A 16,320-nucleotide genomic window follows, 5' to 3' on the forward strand; every position below is an offset into this window, starting at 1 on the left:
ATTTGTTGATATTGTAATTATTAAAAAATATCGCATGTGTGTGGGATAATAATACTGACAAACATTTTTAATATAATTGTATTTTCTAATTATTTGAAAAATATGCTTTAAATACTAATAATACTAATAATATATTCATTCGGAATATAATTACAATTGTGAATTACAAAAATTATATATATATATATATATATATATATATATATAATTATAATATATATAGATTTTGAATATAATGAGAGGATTAAATATATTATTATTATTATTATTAAACTTACATTAAATATTGCTTATATTTCTTGAGAATTATTTAATCTTTTGTCAAAATTTCTGCGACATACAATTTGCTGTTGTAATTATCGTAATTAATATTTAACTACGATTTAAGGAACTGACAGATAGTTGCTAACGCGATAGCAGAATACCGCGCCATCAGTCTTCTCGGATTTTCTCGCTTCTCCCTTTACTCGGGGTCTCACGCCTCGATGAAAACGCAAAATGCTGCGCAAAGTCGCCGGCGACCGTGAACAAGACTAGATGTCTGGAAAAAGATAGACGCGACGTATTAATTTTACCTGACAAGCAGGTTCTACTTCCGTGAATATATGCAGCGTTTAGAGAGCGAGTATTTTTCTAGCTTCTACTTCAGTCGCTGACAAATTTTTTTAAATAGAAATAAAGATAAGAAGATTTTAACAGATGTTTCACACAAAATATAAGATATTAGATTAGAGACGAATAAAATTACATACAAAGATATTCTTTATTTATAAAAATATGAGAGAAAAAAAAATACTTTAAAAACTTTATTTTGTACATTTATTCTTACAAAATTATATATTCTAAAGAATTACAACTCTACTTTACTATTCAACGAGATAATGAAATGTGTCTACAAATTTAATTGTTAAACCGCGTATCTCTGTTATCTCGGATTTATCTCGCTCAGTAAAAAAAAAAAAAAAAAAAAAAAAAAAAAAAAAAAAAAAAAAAAAACAAATGGTCGACCTTCGAGTCTTCCTTCGCTGTCACGCAGATTTTCGTAACGCTCACCGCGCGCCCTGTGTGCGTCGTATATATAAAAATAGGACGGACGTACGCGCTCATTCCGGGACGCATTATGCGCGCGTGCACGCGCGTTTTGACGAGGAAACTCGGCGCGCACGGTCGGTGCTTTCGCCGTGTCTAACCGCCGTATACGTCTCCCCGCGGGGGAGAGCACGCGTATCTGTGCACGAAAAGTGCGTGCACGCGTGAGACGGTGCTCGCTCGCTCGCCTTCCGATCGTGTTATTACGCGAGCGCTTGTGCTCCTCGATGCATGAAGCGATTCCCAGACCTCACCCTCTCTCCGACTCCCTTCTCTACCCTCATCCCCGCTTCTGTCCTTTTCTTCTCCCTTTTCCGCCTCTTCGCTTTAGCTCTTTCTCGCGAAAGCGAGAGAGAGAGAGAGAGAGAGAGAGAGAGGGGGGGGGGAGAAAAGAAGGCGATATAAAGGTATATGTGAACACGTATACTGACAGATAACACGAGAGAGAGAGAACGGGTTGTTGACTCGCTGCCCATTCAGCATAAAGTGCAATGACTCTACCTCTCGATGAAAATCTGTATCATCGCCCGAAGGTTACAATCTTCGAAGCACCAAAATCGTTTCCCGTTTGCACGCGTTTTGCGCCCGGGAATTTAAAGATTCCATCTCGAATATATCCCCCGTTCATGCGTTTCTCTCATCGATCTTGGATTTTCCGCGTGACCTGCTTCTTACCGTTGTCGGTTGGATACTCGTTGATTTTTTATTTGTCGGTTCGTAGATTGTCGGATATCTTGCCTCTTCTCGTTCGACATTTTAATCCATCTTCAGGAATAAAACGAAAACTGCGTAAAATACAAAATTTCAATCGCATTAATACATCGCCAAAAGAATCGATAAACTCTTAGCACAAAAAGTTTATAGAAATAAATATAAACCCTTATTAAATAAGTTGAATAAACGATTACGATTAACGATAATAATAATTTATTACATTTTTTTTATATATACATTACAATTTTAAAAAAGATAAAAGATTTTTAATTAGAGCATGTTTATTCTGAAAACTCTTCTGCAATATGTATTGCACGTGTGAAAATAATTAGACTGTGCATAATAGAGTTAAACTTGGGAATATAAAATTAAAAATGGAAAAAAACTTTATTTTTGCTCACTCAATATATTATATCTACCTAATTTCTCGAAAATCCGATCTACAAGTTACCTTGTAAATATTCTTTGCTAGTAAATCGATTTTCGTAATCTTTAGCTTCTTTTCTTAGGATCTATGTTAAACCGATCGTTGATTGACAGTGAAATATATAAAGTTTGCTGTACGTTGTCAGAATTAGATTTAGCTGCCATTAATTTTCAAGTGTCAGGTAATTTGGACGCATTATACAGTGTGAAATTTGTTCAATTTAATTTATTTCAGAAAATTAAAATATTTTATCTGATGTGAATAAGAAGACAAAATAATTAATCATGTTTTTTTAACAATTTCGAGAAGATTTTATCTTTAATTTGCTTTTAATTTCAAGCTTAAATATAAGGATAATGTTTAAAATTGAAAAGATAGACATGTTTTTTTCGACATTTTCGCTATAAAAAGAAATGGTTTTCAACCTCATCAAGTAAGAATGACAAAAAAGCATACATATATTCGGCAATTTTAAGATTAGTATTTTTACGAAATCTTTATTTTAATTTTAGAGTTATTTAATATTTAGCTTTATTTAAAACTCTGTTATAGTATATAGATTTATTTAATTAATGTTTAATTTTGCTATAGTTAGAATATTTTCGTCTTCCTAGATTGAGCAAACTTTGCGTTGCGCATTATAGCTGGCTCAAACAACCGGTCCAGACAAGAAGGACCCCACTACTTTTACGAATAATCGTGTGTCTCGAATTGTCTAACAACGAATATGGCCGAATAGGCCAAGTGCTTGTCACTCATTCGGTGATATTTTTGGCATTCTTACATAACATAACCGGCCATACCTCGGCTACGGTAAAGCTTGCTGGCTCCTTTTCCTTCGTATCTTCGTTCGCTATTCCCCGCCATTTTTCACGCTGAGTGATTCACTCTGACGTAGATGTGCCAGGAAGAACCATCGAGAGGTGCCATTCTCGATTTATCAACGACTCGGTATACAGTTTTTCTTTCTAGTTTTTTTTCGCCAGTCGAATAATGTGTTACCTGTATTTCATTGCAATTATAACGAGAGTCGTAAAACATTTTTACTTCTCATGTATAGAATGCATAATTTATTTCTTTTTTTTTTTTTGTCAAATAATATTAATTATTATACATAAACAGTTTATATTAACGTCATTTTTATTTTTATAAATTTAATATTTTCTTTAGATTTTTCTATTTTTTATAAATTTAGGGATGAAATTTTTTCATTATTCTAGCATTTTTGTAAATATTTGTTTTTTTCTAGTCTCTCTCTCTCTCTCCCTTCCTTCTTTCTCTTTACGCATTCGAGAACCTATCGTTAATGAATTGCATCCGCGGACATACAGTAATTTTTGCCAGACAAGTATACTTCATCTTTCTGACACCTGTCTCGGCGCACTTGTCTTGAAAAATTTTGCGTTTTGCACAACAAGCTCCTCTACGAGAAAGCCGATCGAGAACGAAGAGGGAGGAGGTCAAAGAGGCCTCTCCATTACCGAAACAAATGGGGATTGTAACCCATCATAATGTTTAAATATAAAACTTTTCAGATGCATTTTTATTGTTATTAAACGAGAATAAAGAAAGCAAGAGTATAGAAAGTTTTTTTCTCTCGTAACTGTTTCCTATAAATAATCAAGCAAGAGGAGCAAACCGTAGTAGCTTCATTACGACAGTCTTTGTTGACTATATTGAGCCGCCACTGCGCTTCACACAGGGATTGTGGAAACCAGCCTGGATGTTCTTGACATATGCTATTTTAGCTGCGCATACACACGTACATGTGCTAGTCTTATTATTTTTCACTCTTACGAACGTAGAAAATGTGCCTGGCGCTCGTTTCAAAGAGAGATTCCCTTCGGGCAATGTTAATACGATATATTTAATTGTCATAATTAGTAATTATATGTATGAAATACATCGAAATTTCATTAAAGTTCTTCTCGAAATATTCAAGTATATTTATGAGCGATATTTATTTTTGACCATTAAAAAACGCTTAAGCATTTAAACAGTTTTATCAGTAATATAAAAGTTATAAATTAATTCTTATTTTTTAAATTAAATTATTATGTAAAAAGTGATGTTTATGTTATATTAAAAAAGATTACTCGTACATCTGTTCTTAATATTAGTTTTTTTTTTTTCATATGTTTGCATTCAACGTTAGATCATCCCCGACTGGAACCGTATAACTTCTTCGTCGGTTTTCCGTGTCCCGATGATAGACGAAACGAATGAAGAAAGGTCAAGGTTGAACTTTATTGAAATTTATCACCGCGCTGCGGCGCCTTTCATGTGCGGAAAATCGACCGATGACTCATCGAGTCAAATAGCCGTGCAAATTTAAAAGTAGGTAGGGCCGAATCGTACATAATCTCAACATATCTATATATAGAATCATGATTATGCTAAGTTTAACTGTTGCTTTTAGGCTGTCGTATTCTGCGCACATACCCAAATTTTTAAACAAAAATTCTCTCGCAATGAAACAATTTACAACCAATTTAAATATTAGAAATTTAAATTAGAAAACACGACTGTAGGAAAAAAAATTTATCATACAATATCGGTATCGGTGAAGAAGAAATGTTAATTTTAATCAAAATAAGTTGTTACATTTAAATATTAATATTATCTTCAAAATTATAATTTTATTAAAGATTTTTTTGAGTATCCTTATTGATTTTGTACGTATATGAAAAATTATAAAATTTAATATTTTCATAAAATTTCGTAAAAGTGATATATATTTTAGTCTGAATAAAATGATATTTATTATTAATAATACTTAATTGCTGCTTCTGTGCGTTCGAGATGGATTTCGCTCGTTGGCAAAAGCGGCAAAATGTTGGCGAATCGATAGCGATGGTGACGATTCTATTACCGTCACATAACATGGTATGATTCGAACATCGTATGCGAGTTATTAATCAAACAGAAGGAAAGATCATAATTGTAAAAAAAAAAAAAAATCATACGAATGAGTCTTACGTTATTTCTCTCGAAGCTGAATTCTTTAATTAAAAAAAATCTCGTATCACCCACAGAAAGTTGCGGATCTAAGCTAGAACTTGAATTACAGCCCCTTTACTGTCACTTGAACCACTCTTCTTTAGTCGCAACCCCTTTTTCGTATCCTCGTCTGTCTCGCCTTCGGTAGCAAAAAACTCAAGCGCGCCGGGACCTCAGAAATCATGCTGCCACTATTTCTTTTTTTTTTTTTTTTTTCGTCATGTTAAGTCTCAACACGGACGAGCGCATACGTTATTGATTTGACGGAGCATGGTGCATGGATTTCGCGTTGGTAATTCAACGGTACCCTTTTACGCTTAACGTTCTGTCTACTACGATTAAAAGTGCTTTAATTTCCATGCAAATTGGATCCCGAGGATTTTTTATGTCGCTGATTACAAATCTGGGAGATAAAGTTGTCAAATCTAGGAAAGCAGATTTCATTCAGGTATAGGCTAGCTAAAGTATAAAAAATATTTTAACGATAACTTATAAACTGCTTTTCTTATATTAAAAAATTTTAGCTTTAATTTTTCATAAATTTTCTTGCACTTTCTGCAGGATATACATTTTTTTTATTATCTTAAACATTCCACGCAAATCGACTAAAAATCAATTAGAAGCATCAATTGCTATTTATTGCTATTCTTCCAAATTTTATTCTTTAAAATATTTATATCGATTAATATTTATCTCTCACTCCATATAAAAGAATGCTCATATGTAATAGGTATAAATTCTGATTACGCATGAATATACAATTTGATATTGGACTATTTTTCTGAATTGGATAATAATCTCCCGTTGCTCGTTAAATATGATGAACTTTGTATACGTTTAACGCTAATAACGTCATCGACGAACGAGAAATGGAGGAAAGCGATGTATCGGGCGAATATCGGTCGGCCGTTTTATGTCGATCCCTTTTTCCGAGCACGATTAAAACCCTCGCTGTGTTCCAGCTAGGACGTTTATTACGCCAACACCACAGGTGCATGTGCACAGGTAGCTAGGTAGGTAGATAGGTAGATGCAGTCGGGCACTCTCTTTAAGTTGAACGCGGTCGCCAAGTATATTTATATACGCGAGCGTCGCGCTCACGTGGAAATTTTTTATTATAATAAGAGAGACTCTAGAGAGAGAGGGTGGCGGCGGGGTAGACCGTGTCTCACGTGAGGGTTGAAAGCTTGTACAGTCGAGAGAAAGAGCGTAATAGGGAGAGGTCGACCGAGAAAGAGAGAAAGAACTATATCGAGAGAGAAACAAAGAGCTCTCGGTACATAACACGCGAACTAGCGTGTTCATCCATCCCTTGGAATGCAACGGTTCTCAACTTTCGGCAACTTGTAGTATCGAGGTCGTTAATAATTTATCGATAGACAAGAACGACACCTTTTAATTGCGTCATTATTTAATCGAGATGTAAAAGTGAAAATAGTCGCGGACCCCATCTCTGTATCACCGAGAATCTTTACGATAATTTGATGAAGCACGAACTGGATAAAAATATACGATAATGATACGGATTTTATACATCTTAAATGAATAAATATAAATTGTTGATTTAACTATACATAATATTATGAAATATGTATCCCCTCGTAGAATACATTTGCTAAAGTAACATACGATCGAACCCTCCTACGTCATGCAGGGTGGCTCGAATCAATGACCACACCTTGGCGAGTCCAGCGTGTTGTATCGGATGGGCGTATCTCCGATGCCGTGAATGTCTCGCCTTTCAGAAATCACATATACAGTTTAACGCCGTCACCCGCTACATACACACGTCATGTAATTCCGCATGCATACTCTCAACCAGTATATCGCGTAATATTCCCGCGGGTAAACATATTTATGCGTTTATGTACATCGTCAGCGGTATGCTGTAAAGTTGCCGACGTGTAAATAATACGGTATACAGTAGTTGCAACCGCGATAGGGATTGACCGCGGTGTCTCGTCTCGTCTCGTCTCGTTTCTCTCATCCCTCTCTTCCTTCCCCTTTTATCTTGCTTTCTATCTCTCTTTCCCCCTTTTTACCTTTCTCCCTTTTCATTACGTTTTATCTTGTCTCAGCTTTTTATTTTTTTATTTTTTTCTTTTTTTCTTTTTTTCTTTTTTTCTTTGTTGGCATTGCAACTCTATGCACGCCAACCATCATCGATAGCCCAAGTTTTTTACGGAGTTGCTACAAGTCTGGAAAAAAGTAAGGGAAATTGAAAACAGTCGAGTAACACTGGGAAAAGGAGTGCCGAGAAATTGCGAGAAACTTCTGGAATTTCTCGCCGTACGGCGGTATTATTCGCTATTAAGAACTGCGTTTAGAAAAAAACAAAACTGAAGGAAAGAAAAATGCGAAGTTATCTTCCTTTTTTTATGTACATAAGTCTCGTTGGTGTGTGTGTAAGAGTTTTCGTACTCTTTCAAACACCTTAATTTGTAATAGTCAAGATTTTATTTCGCGATGTAAGAAAGAAAGTTTATTAGTGGAGGGGGAAAAAATAACGAAAACTCGAGAAACTTTTTAATTTTATATACACCGCTCCTTCTGTTTTTCTTTCAATATTTGTCTAATTTTTTTGGGGTAAAAGTTACAGGATCTATCGCCCTATACTCTGCTCTCGCTATATTATTTATGTATTCTGTTTTGCATCTATTTTCATGCAGCTTTTTTTTCTTCTCTTTCTCTCTCTCTCTCTCTCTCTCTCCTTCTCTTCATCCATCATTCATTTTTGTTCTCTTTTCTAATTTTTACACCGTCGCCGTCATTGCGAGTATCCTTTGCCTCCCTTTCATAACGTCATCGCTCTCACTCACACATGGCGACTGCTTTTCTGTCCACCATCTCCACGTTGTCATATCGGTGTGTATATGATGCCATGTACATGAGGGAAAGGGAAAGATTCCTCGAGAGACAATAGACCGTTGGATATGGCCGACGAGCGAGATATATCGACAACGAGAGAGAAGTAGACGATGCTATTCGTATCTCACTTCCTTCTGTGCCCTACTGTCATTTTGCATCTCTTTGTCTTTAAGGAGCCAAGTATTTGTTACGATCGATACGTTGCATTATCGAAATTATGACACGACCAATGAGAGAATTGTGCACACAGCTGTTTGCCTACAAATTTTATGAAATGAATCTCGCATACAATAGATACAATATCAGCTATTATATTCGAGCTCGTATTGTTAATGTTAAAACTGTGCCAATGCAAAAGATGTTACGTGATACGATTTTTCACATGTCGAGGAGATTTTTCTATCAAGCGCGAATAAATTTGTGTCGGGAAAGATTATTTATTATGTCTAGTTAATATGTGTTTCTTTCACCCACGTTGCTTTTGTAAAGCGATAATTGTTGAAATTAAAAAAAAAAAAAAAAGAAGAAAAGAGGAAGGCGGGAAAACTTGGCAAGTGAGACGGAAATTGTAGCCAGTGGAGAAATATGAGGCGATCGATCACGAATCTTTCACCGATTCTTAACGCGTTGATGGTTGTTAGTATTTTCACCTGCGAATGAATTACTGATCTTTGGCATAAAAACCACTCGACGATACCACCGTTACCGTTCTAGCAACGTAGAGAGAGAGAGAGAGAGGGGTGGGGGTGCGAGAAGGGATTAGTCGTCTTCTTTTGAATCTCGTGAAACTCTCGCGGACGGGCGGTCCTTTGTCTCACCCTCGTTGCAAGTACCGACGACGTACGTTGTCCCTCCCCTACGTACGCGCTCTTCAAAGGCACTTCGGGCAGAACGAAAGTAGCGGGAGAAAACGAGAGCGCGTCTCGACGAAGGGTGAAAAAGGGTGAAAAAGAGTCCTGACATAAGTGCGCGTCTCGAGGCACGTCTGTCAATATTGAAAATCACGTCGGGATACGAAACTAGTAGTTTTAGTTCAGAAACTGAATCATTGCAATCATTCGAATTTGCTGATCCAGCAACAACACGAGTCGTTCTTATATATATGAATAATTTTTTGAAATTTTTAATTGACTCAAATTTGATGTGACTACAAAGAAACGTGTGATATACGTTCATGGAAAAAGTAATTTTAACGTTCTTGGTAAAAAAAAATTAGGTTAACATGGCTATATTGAAGAAAACTTAAAATTTAATTGTTGATTCTATCGTTCTGTTATCCTCTTTTCTTATATTGCATAAAACAAATTACTACATCGATCGTATAAATTTATAAATGAGTGAAATACTGTACTAAGAATAAACGTATTAATTCACGTACAGCGAATACATTCTATCATCTAATCATGTTTCTTTATAAGACGATAAAATATTACGTAGGTATTGCATCGTGCCGGATATATAGATTTATACATAGTTTACGCTTCTTGATAGTCGTTTTAAATCATTTACGTTGTGGCAATTATTTGCGAACTAAGTTGCTGACATATTCACGCTTCTACATTATATATGGAAAAAAAAATGATTTGCATTAATGATCATTGCATGGCTCTGTGTAAGAAAACCGAGTAGAATAATTGTAGATATATAATTGATGATACTCAAGTTAAACGCAAAATCCTGTTATTCATCGTTATTTATTTTAAGTTCGAAATTATTCGATGATATTAAATTTATTACATGATTGTGTAGCTGTCAAATATTAATTAATGTATAATTGTTAACCAGTTTTATGCAAATTATATCTCGCACATTAATTAGTATATGCATAATGTAGAATTAGGGAAATAGTGGACATAAGATAATATATATCTCGTTACTATTGTGGCCCTCAGCTATTGTTTGGATAAAAACATTTATCAACATTTTTTTGGCAATATTTTTTTCTCTTTGACAATTTACAATTTTCTCTTGCAACAAAGTTGGAACTTTACTTTTTAGTCTAGTAATAATATAATGATAAGAAAACATATATAATTTTTATATTGATGATATTGAATTCATAAGCATATAGTTTAATATCTTATTTTAAAGATTTTGATTTATAATAAATTAATTTATTAATCAAAATATGTTGTTTAAAATATGAATTTGAATATATATACATATAAAATATCGGAGATAAAAACAAAATGCTAAAGATAGAAAACAAGGACGTTTTAATGAAAGACAAATACTTAAAAAATCATGAAAAACTAGGATCTTTCTCTCCGTGCTTCTTCGAGAAGTTTTAATGGCATAGTACTGAAATATTAGCTCGATTCAATTACAAACGTAAATAATATTTACAATATTTTGTTAAGAATACATCCTGTATTGTTCGTGATACGTATAAATCGTGAATTTTATAAGGGTTATGATGAAAATTGCGGAAATAATCTCTCGATTTATAAAGCTATAATGTTCAAAACTTTCTCTGTTAAACAATTGCAATTAAAACGTTGATACATAAATTATAAAGGATTGTAAATTTCCCAAGGAACTTTATGACATGAAAAGGAAGAAGCTCTCTTTCGTTTACTATCATTAGGATCCTCGAAACGCATCGTAGCGACTACGGGCGAGAAAAAGAGGAAGTGGGTAAAACGGACATTGTGGAACTCTAGGCTTTGTCGTCGCTCCTCAGTAAAGAGTATAGCTCGACAAGAGCGGGGTAAAGGCGCCGAGGGTGAAGAAGCTGAGGGCGACAGGTCCGTATTCTCCGTGGATCCTGCGGACGAATAGAGCTGTTAGTCTATGCCGCACTGTGCGCACACACCATGTGGCATATACGTATATATATATATATATATATATAATATATATATATATATATATATATATGTATGTACCAAGGCAAACAGAGAGAGCATCGAAAGACAAAGACCGCGAAACGTTGGAAAGAAAGAGAGAGAGAGACCAGATGACGGTCAAAGAGTGCGTGTAATGGAAAAGGAGAGAGGAAAGGAGGGAGAAAAGGAGAGCAGTGAACTGTGAGAAAGAGAGAGAAGGGGGGCAGGAAAGAAAGAAAGAGAGCGAGCGGAAGACTGAGAGAATAGAGTAGAAGGTAAGAGAGAGAGAGAGAGAGAGAGAGAGGGACATACACGTCACACCGTCCGCGGCGCGGAGCGGCGCGTCGCGTCGCCTCGCCTCGCCTCGCCTCGCGTCACTCAAAGCGCTCGAGCCATGGGAGCGCGAGGAGGCTCGTCGAGAGAGGAGGCAGTCAGTTCTCAACTGCCTTTCTACGCGGCAGCCGTTGCGAGCGAGCGCGCGCGGTTTACCGTATCACGCCGGGCGCAACTCTCATCGTGATCTCTACCCCGGCTTTACGTTATTCGCTTTTTCTCTTTCTGTTTCCCCTCTCCCTCTCTGTTTCTCTCTCTTTCTTCTCTCTCTCTCTCTCACTCCCCTCCCTTCCCGATCAAACAGCTGAGTCGGATCGCCAGACGAACGCAGTGATTCGCGCGACGGGATAAGAAAGATCGTTTCGAACGATCGCTCGGCAAGAGTCCGTCGGTTATTTTCTCGGAGCTTTTTCACACTACTCCCGACAACGAAGAAAGTTACGGAATTTTTGAAAGTGCAGCAGTGTATCTCGGGGCAACGACACGACGTGTCGCGTTTGTCGCGCGGTCAAGAATCATCGTTCCCGGTGAGCTAGCGAGATACGGAGACACGTGGCGCATCACCAATCTCTAGATGCGACTCTTGGCGAGAATGTGATATTTTTTTTTTTTTTTTTATTTTTTATTATTGAATCTGGTCGATCGGAAGGGAGAAACACGATGGTGGTGGGTGCGATTTAACCCGACGTGCATAGACACTGCTTAGGTTCGCGTATTACAGCGCGTTCCTGAAGGGAGACGATGTTGCAGGACGCCTGACAGTAAAATCTTAACCGCGTGCGGTGATGTGCCTTGACCTGCGATAGTAACTATTGTGCCGCATGTGCACTAGGATACGAAAAGAAAGTTGTGTTGAGTGCGTGATAAATGTCAGTGCGCCGCCGGTCGGCCACCGTAACCGGCTAACCAGCTCTAGGAAACAGGAGAGAAACGAGGAGGCTAGGGGTGCTAAGATATGGTGGTGCTCGAGCTGGAGGCAGTCTATGCCCAGGCAGCCCCGCACACGAAACTGCTTAATAAGCGTTTCGTCGGGGCCCATCATTGGCTGGGACCGCTCAAGGAGGCTCTTGTCGCGCGACTCGCGGCTGACAAGGTACGGACCCGATTCACTGCGATCGCGATTTTTGCGGGCGCGCCGTCACGAAAATTATACGTCCAAAAAATCATATCTAGGACACGTAACCGCTTTTACACCATGCTATATTAGTGCAGAATATACTATCAATTTGTATATACATGTATGTATATGTTTTAGCAGAATATATACATACAGTATGAATATACATGTATTTAAAACCAAATATTGAATAATATACGTACATATACATGTATATGTATATATATATATATATATATATATATATATATATATATATATACATATATGTGTGTACATATATTATTTAGTTATTAGGTTTTAACTTTAAATTTTCTTGTTTAATGTTCACTTGACATTAACCGAAGTATATATATTTCGTCATTTATTTTCTCTCTAGAAGAGTTTTTAATTATTTAAATGTTATAAAGTGCTTCGATATTTTTGTTGAGGAAAAATCTATTCGAAATCGGGGTCACACACACAAAGAATTCCTGATGAAAAGGGCATCCCGTGTATAAGCCCGAAAGTGGTAATAACAGTTATTGAAATGTCAAGAATACTACACGTGCCCGTCAACAGAGAAATGAAAAGGAATATGAACAACCGCACTTATAGCACATATTTCTCTACCGTTGAAAATCGAACTTGCCGAAATTAACGGTTTCGATTCTCGTTCCGGGATTATAAACCGCAGCATTCTCGCAAATAATGACATTTCATCTTTCGATAGTCCATCGAAACATGTTTTTGTGAACGTTGACACATTTAACATATTCGTTATTCCGGGCGTCCTTAACCACGCGCGAAAAGATTATATAATACACATTTGGCATTTATCACTTTGTTTTGCTGAAAAATATTGTATATACAAAATCGAAATATCGATAAATATTAATATTATTTATTCAAAAGTCTTGTTTATCTATAAAAAAAAAAAAAAAAAAAAAAATGTTCTATTAGCGTCTTATTAAAAAATTATAATTTTAACGGATATTTTTTTTTTTCAAATTCAATTCTAGTAGGAAATTTCTTGATACGCGTAATGAATAAAATGCTAATAATTAAATATTATATATTTAAAATTGAAAATAAAATATATCAATTGAGAGAACGCGTAGAGAATTGTACACGTAGTGTTACATCGATAAAAGATTAGATACCAATTAATATCTTGCAAACACTTTCTTGAAACTATTTGCGAATATTTCATGCGTTGAGAAATTTAAAACCGATACTTTTTCAACGAGGTTTATAAGTTTCCGATTTCACAGCTGCAGACTGGCCAAATATAATAATTCCAATGCATGTTTGTTATATTCAAAACACGACAATTGGTACGTTTTTCTAAATAAAAAAAAAAAACTACGTCGATTTCAATTCGATTCTCGCAACAGTTTTTGCGTGATCTGTCATATTTACGCGTTGAAAATGAAATAAATATTTCTACATCGACCAACATTGACGAGCCTTCGTGCACAGCTGCATATATCGTCATCGACAGTTGTTTCCCGATTTGTAAATCGACACATGAATTTGTACCTGAATTTGTATCTGAATTTGTTGCAAAATTTTATACATATTTTTGATTCACTTATGAATCAAAAAGGGGATCGACTAAAGCATACAATTGTTATTGTTAACAGTGGCACATGATTTTCCAGAGTGGACCGTTATTAATTGAGCGCGATGGATCGACGAGGTGGATGGACTCGTGAGAATTTGTGCCGGAGAAGAGGGAAGGAGGGGGGGGGGAGCGATGATCGATTCCCATTAAACCGTTTTAGTCGGACGCGCAATAAAAACTTTTCGCATTTTAAATATTTAACTTTTGTTGATGCGTTGCTCAACTTTTTACGTACATTCCTGCATGCATTACTCGCATTAGGTTGGAAATACTGTGCATGTGCACCGCCCCTTCCCCCTCTCTCTATACTATGCCGGCTCTTCGATATATCGCGATAGATATAATCTAGTAACCCCGTTTTATTGCCGAATAATTCGTGTCCTGCTTTTGATAACGGAACACGCAGTGAGTCAATTTTTTAAATGCAAGTATCGCTTGACTGACAATGAGCCTTTATCTCAAATTTATGACTTTTTATTCTTGTTCCTTTTATGAACTCTAAAATTTAACTTCTTTCCCTTCAAAAATTCCCTGGTTACGCATTTATTTCATAAATTTATTCGCGCATCTCAACTTTGAATGGTCTTTTAACATCATTTTGTGGATTTAAGCTTTTTTATCTTTTTCTTCAATTGCCTATTATTCGTTTTCAAAAGCATCTTGAAACACATTTTTAATACGTGAATCAATATGACTATATTATATTTGTATTGGGAAATTCTATAAAATAAAGTCGCGTTGAAAAAGTTCTTTATAAGCGCAGCTCGACGATAACATCAGTCGGGAATAAATATCTCAGCAAAACTGTGAACGATAAAGATTGAAAAGCTACACGAATACATATTCACGAGTATGAATATACCGGCGCAAGTGCAATGCCGAATGCAAGAAAATCAGTATCCCAAACAGAATTTTTCACTATTTCTTTCAAATTTAAATTTAATATTTATTATATAAGAAATTTAATTTTAAAAATATATTATTTAACGTTGTTAATTTTTTTTTTTTGGTTTACTCCGAATTTAACAAATATGTAATAGCTGATATTAAATTTTAGTTTTGTTTAAATTTTGATTAAATTTGATTAAAAAATAAATTTTGTTTAAATTATTTTTATTAAAATTAATTAAAAATTAAATTTTGTTTAAATTATTACGTCTGCTTGTTATCTAATATATAAAATAATAATCACTTATATTTAGAAATTTTTAATTTATTAAAAATATAATTTGTTAATTATTATAATCATTTGTATTTCGAGAATATTATATTAAGAGGAATTATATTGCAGATTATTTTAAAATTATCATACAAAGTTTACAAAAGAATTTCTGTATATGGTTAAATTAGTGTAAGCATTTCGCACCCTTTAATTTTTTGTGCTCTTTTATTTGCTCGTTTCGATTGCTTTTAAAGTCGCTGCTGATTCAACGAAGCCAGGCAATCTTCATCGAAGAGAAGAGAGAGAGAGAGAGAGAGAGAGAGAGAGAGAGAGAGAGAGCGCTGTTCGTATTTACCCTTGAAAAGAAAATTGGCTCTTGGACGTTCGCGGTTCTCAGCCCTCCTCTCTCTTCTTCACCCCCGTGAGAAAGATAGAAAGAGGAGGAGAATGCAGCCGTCGCGACGGAGGGGAGAAACCGTGAGATTCTCGATAATTAAGCGAGAAAATGAGTACGGGAACGGCGCGTTGCGTTGCATTGCGTTGCGTTCTAATATTTATGCGGACACGATGCATTGTACAGTAATGGCAGTACAGTACGTAGTATAACGTGGGGTTCGTTTCGTTCTGCTGACTCGACTCGCGAGACCCGACCAGAAAGAGAACGCGAATTCCCTAATCCTCTTGTTACCAAGCGGTCTCCTGGTTATTCGGTGTCCTCTGGAATTTTTTGCCGATAACAGTGCAACTCGATCCTCTCTCCAATCTAGAATATTAATCGCGTAAGAAATCCCTTCGCGCCAGCTAACTCTTTCCACGTTTGTGTTCCAGACGTCGCTTAAAAAGATCTTACGCCGCAGAAATTCGGTTTGACCGACCGGGAATGAGAGTGCTAAATACGGCGCGCAATTTTTTTTTTTTTTTTTTTTTTTTTTTTACAGCTTTCGCGTGTAATAGCTGAAGCGAGGAATTTTTGCGAAGTGGTCAATCTATATTTGCAAAATAAATATTTGACCTTTTAATTACATATGCACTTTTATGAAATATTGAAATTCCCGCGATATATTTAATTAAACCAATAAAAATTTTTTAAATAAATAATTAACAATAAAAAGTATCAATTTTTTATAACAGGTATAGAAGAAAACAAATGTTTAATGTTTTCTAATATGGAATTAG

At 35.6% G+C, this 16,320-nt stretch overlaps 2 protein-coding genes across 7 annotated transcripts in view; one reads left to right on the forward strand and one right to left on the reverse strand.

The window, feature by feature from the left end:
* Nucleotides 1–16,320, forward strand: part of Pum (pumilio) — an 86,986-nt gene that overhangs the window by 25,929 nt on the left and 44,737 nt on the right. The window lies entirely within an intron of this gene.
* LOC140675080 (uncharacterized) lies at nt 615–3,097 on the reverse strand. Its single transcript, XM_072909117.1, is given in 4 exon segments — nt 615–652; nt 998–1,102; nt 1,135–1,338; nt 3,034–3,097. Coding segments are annotated over 4 exon segments (411 nt in total).

Source organism: Anoplolepis gracilipes, chromosome 17, assembly GCF_047496725.1.
Source record: "Anoplolepis gracilipes chromosome 17, ASM4749672v1, whole genome shotgun sequence".
NCBI lineage: Eukaryota > Metazoa > Arthropoda > Insecta > Hymenoptera > Formicidae > Anoplolepis > Anoplolepis gracilipes.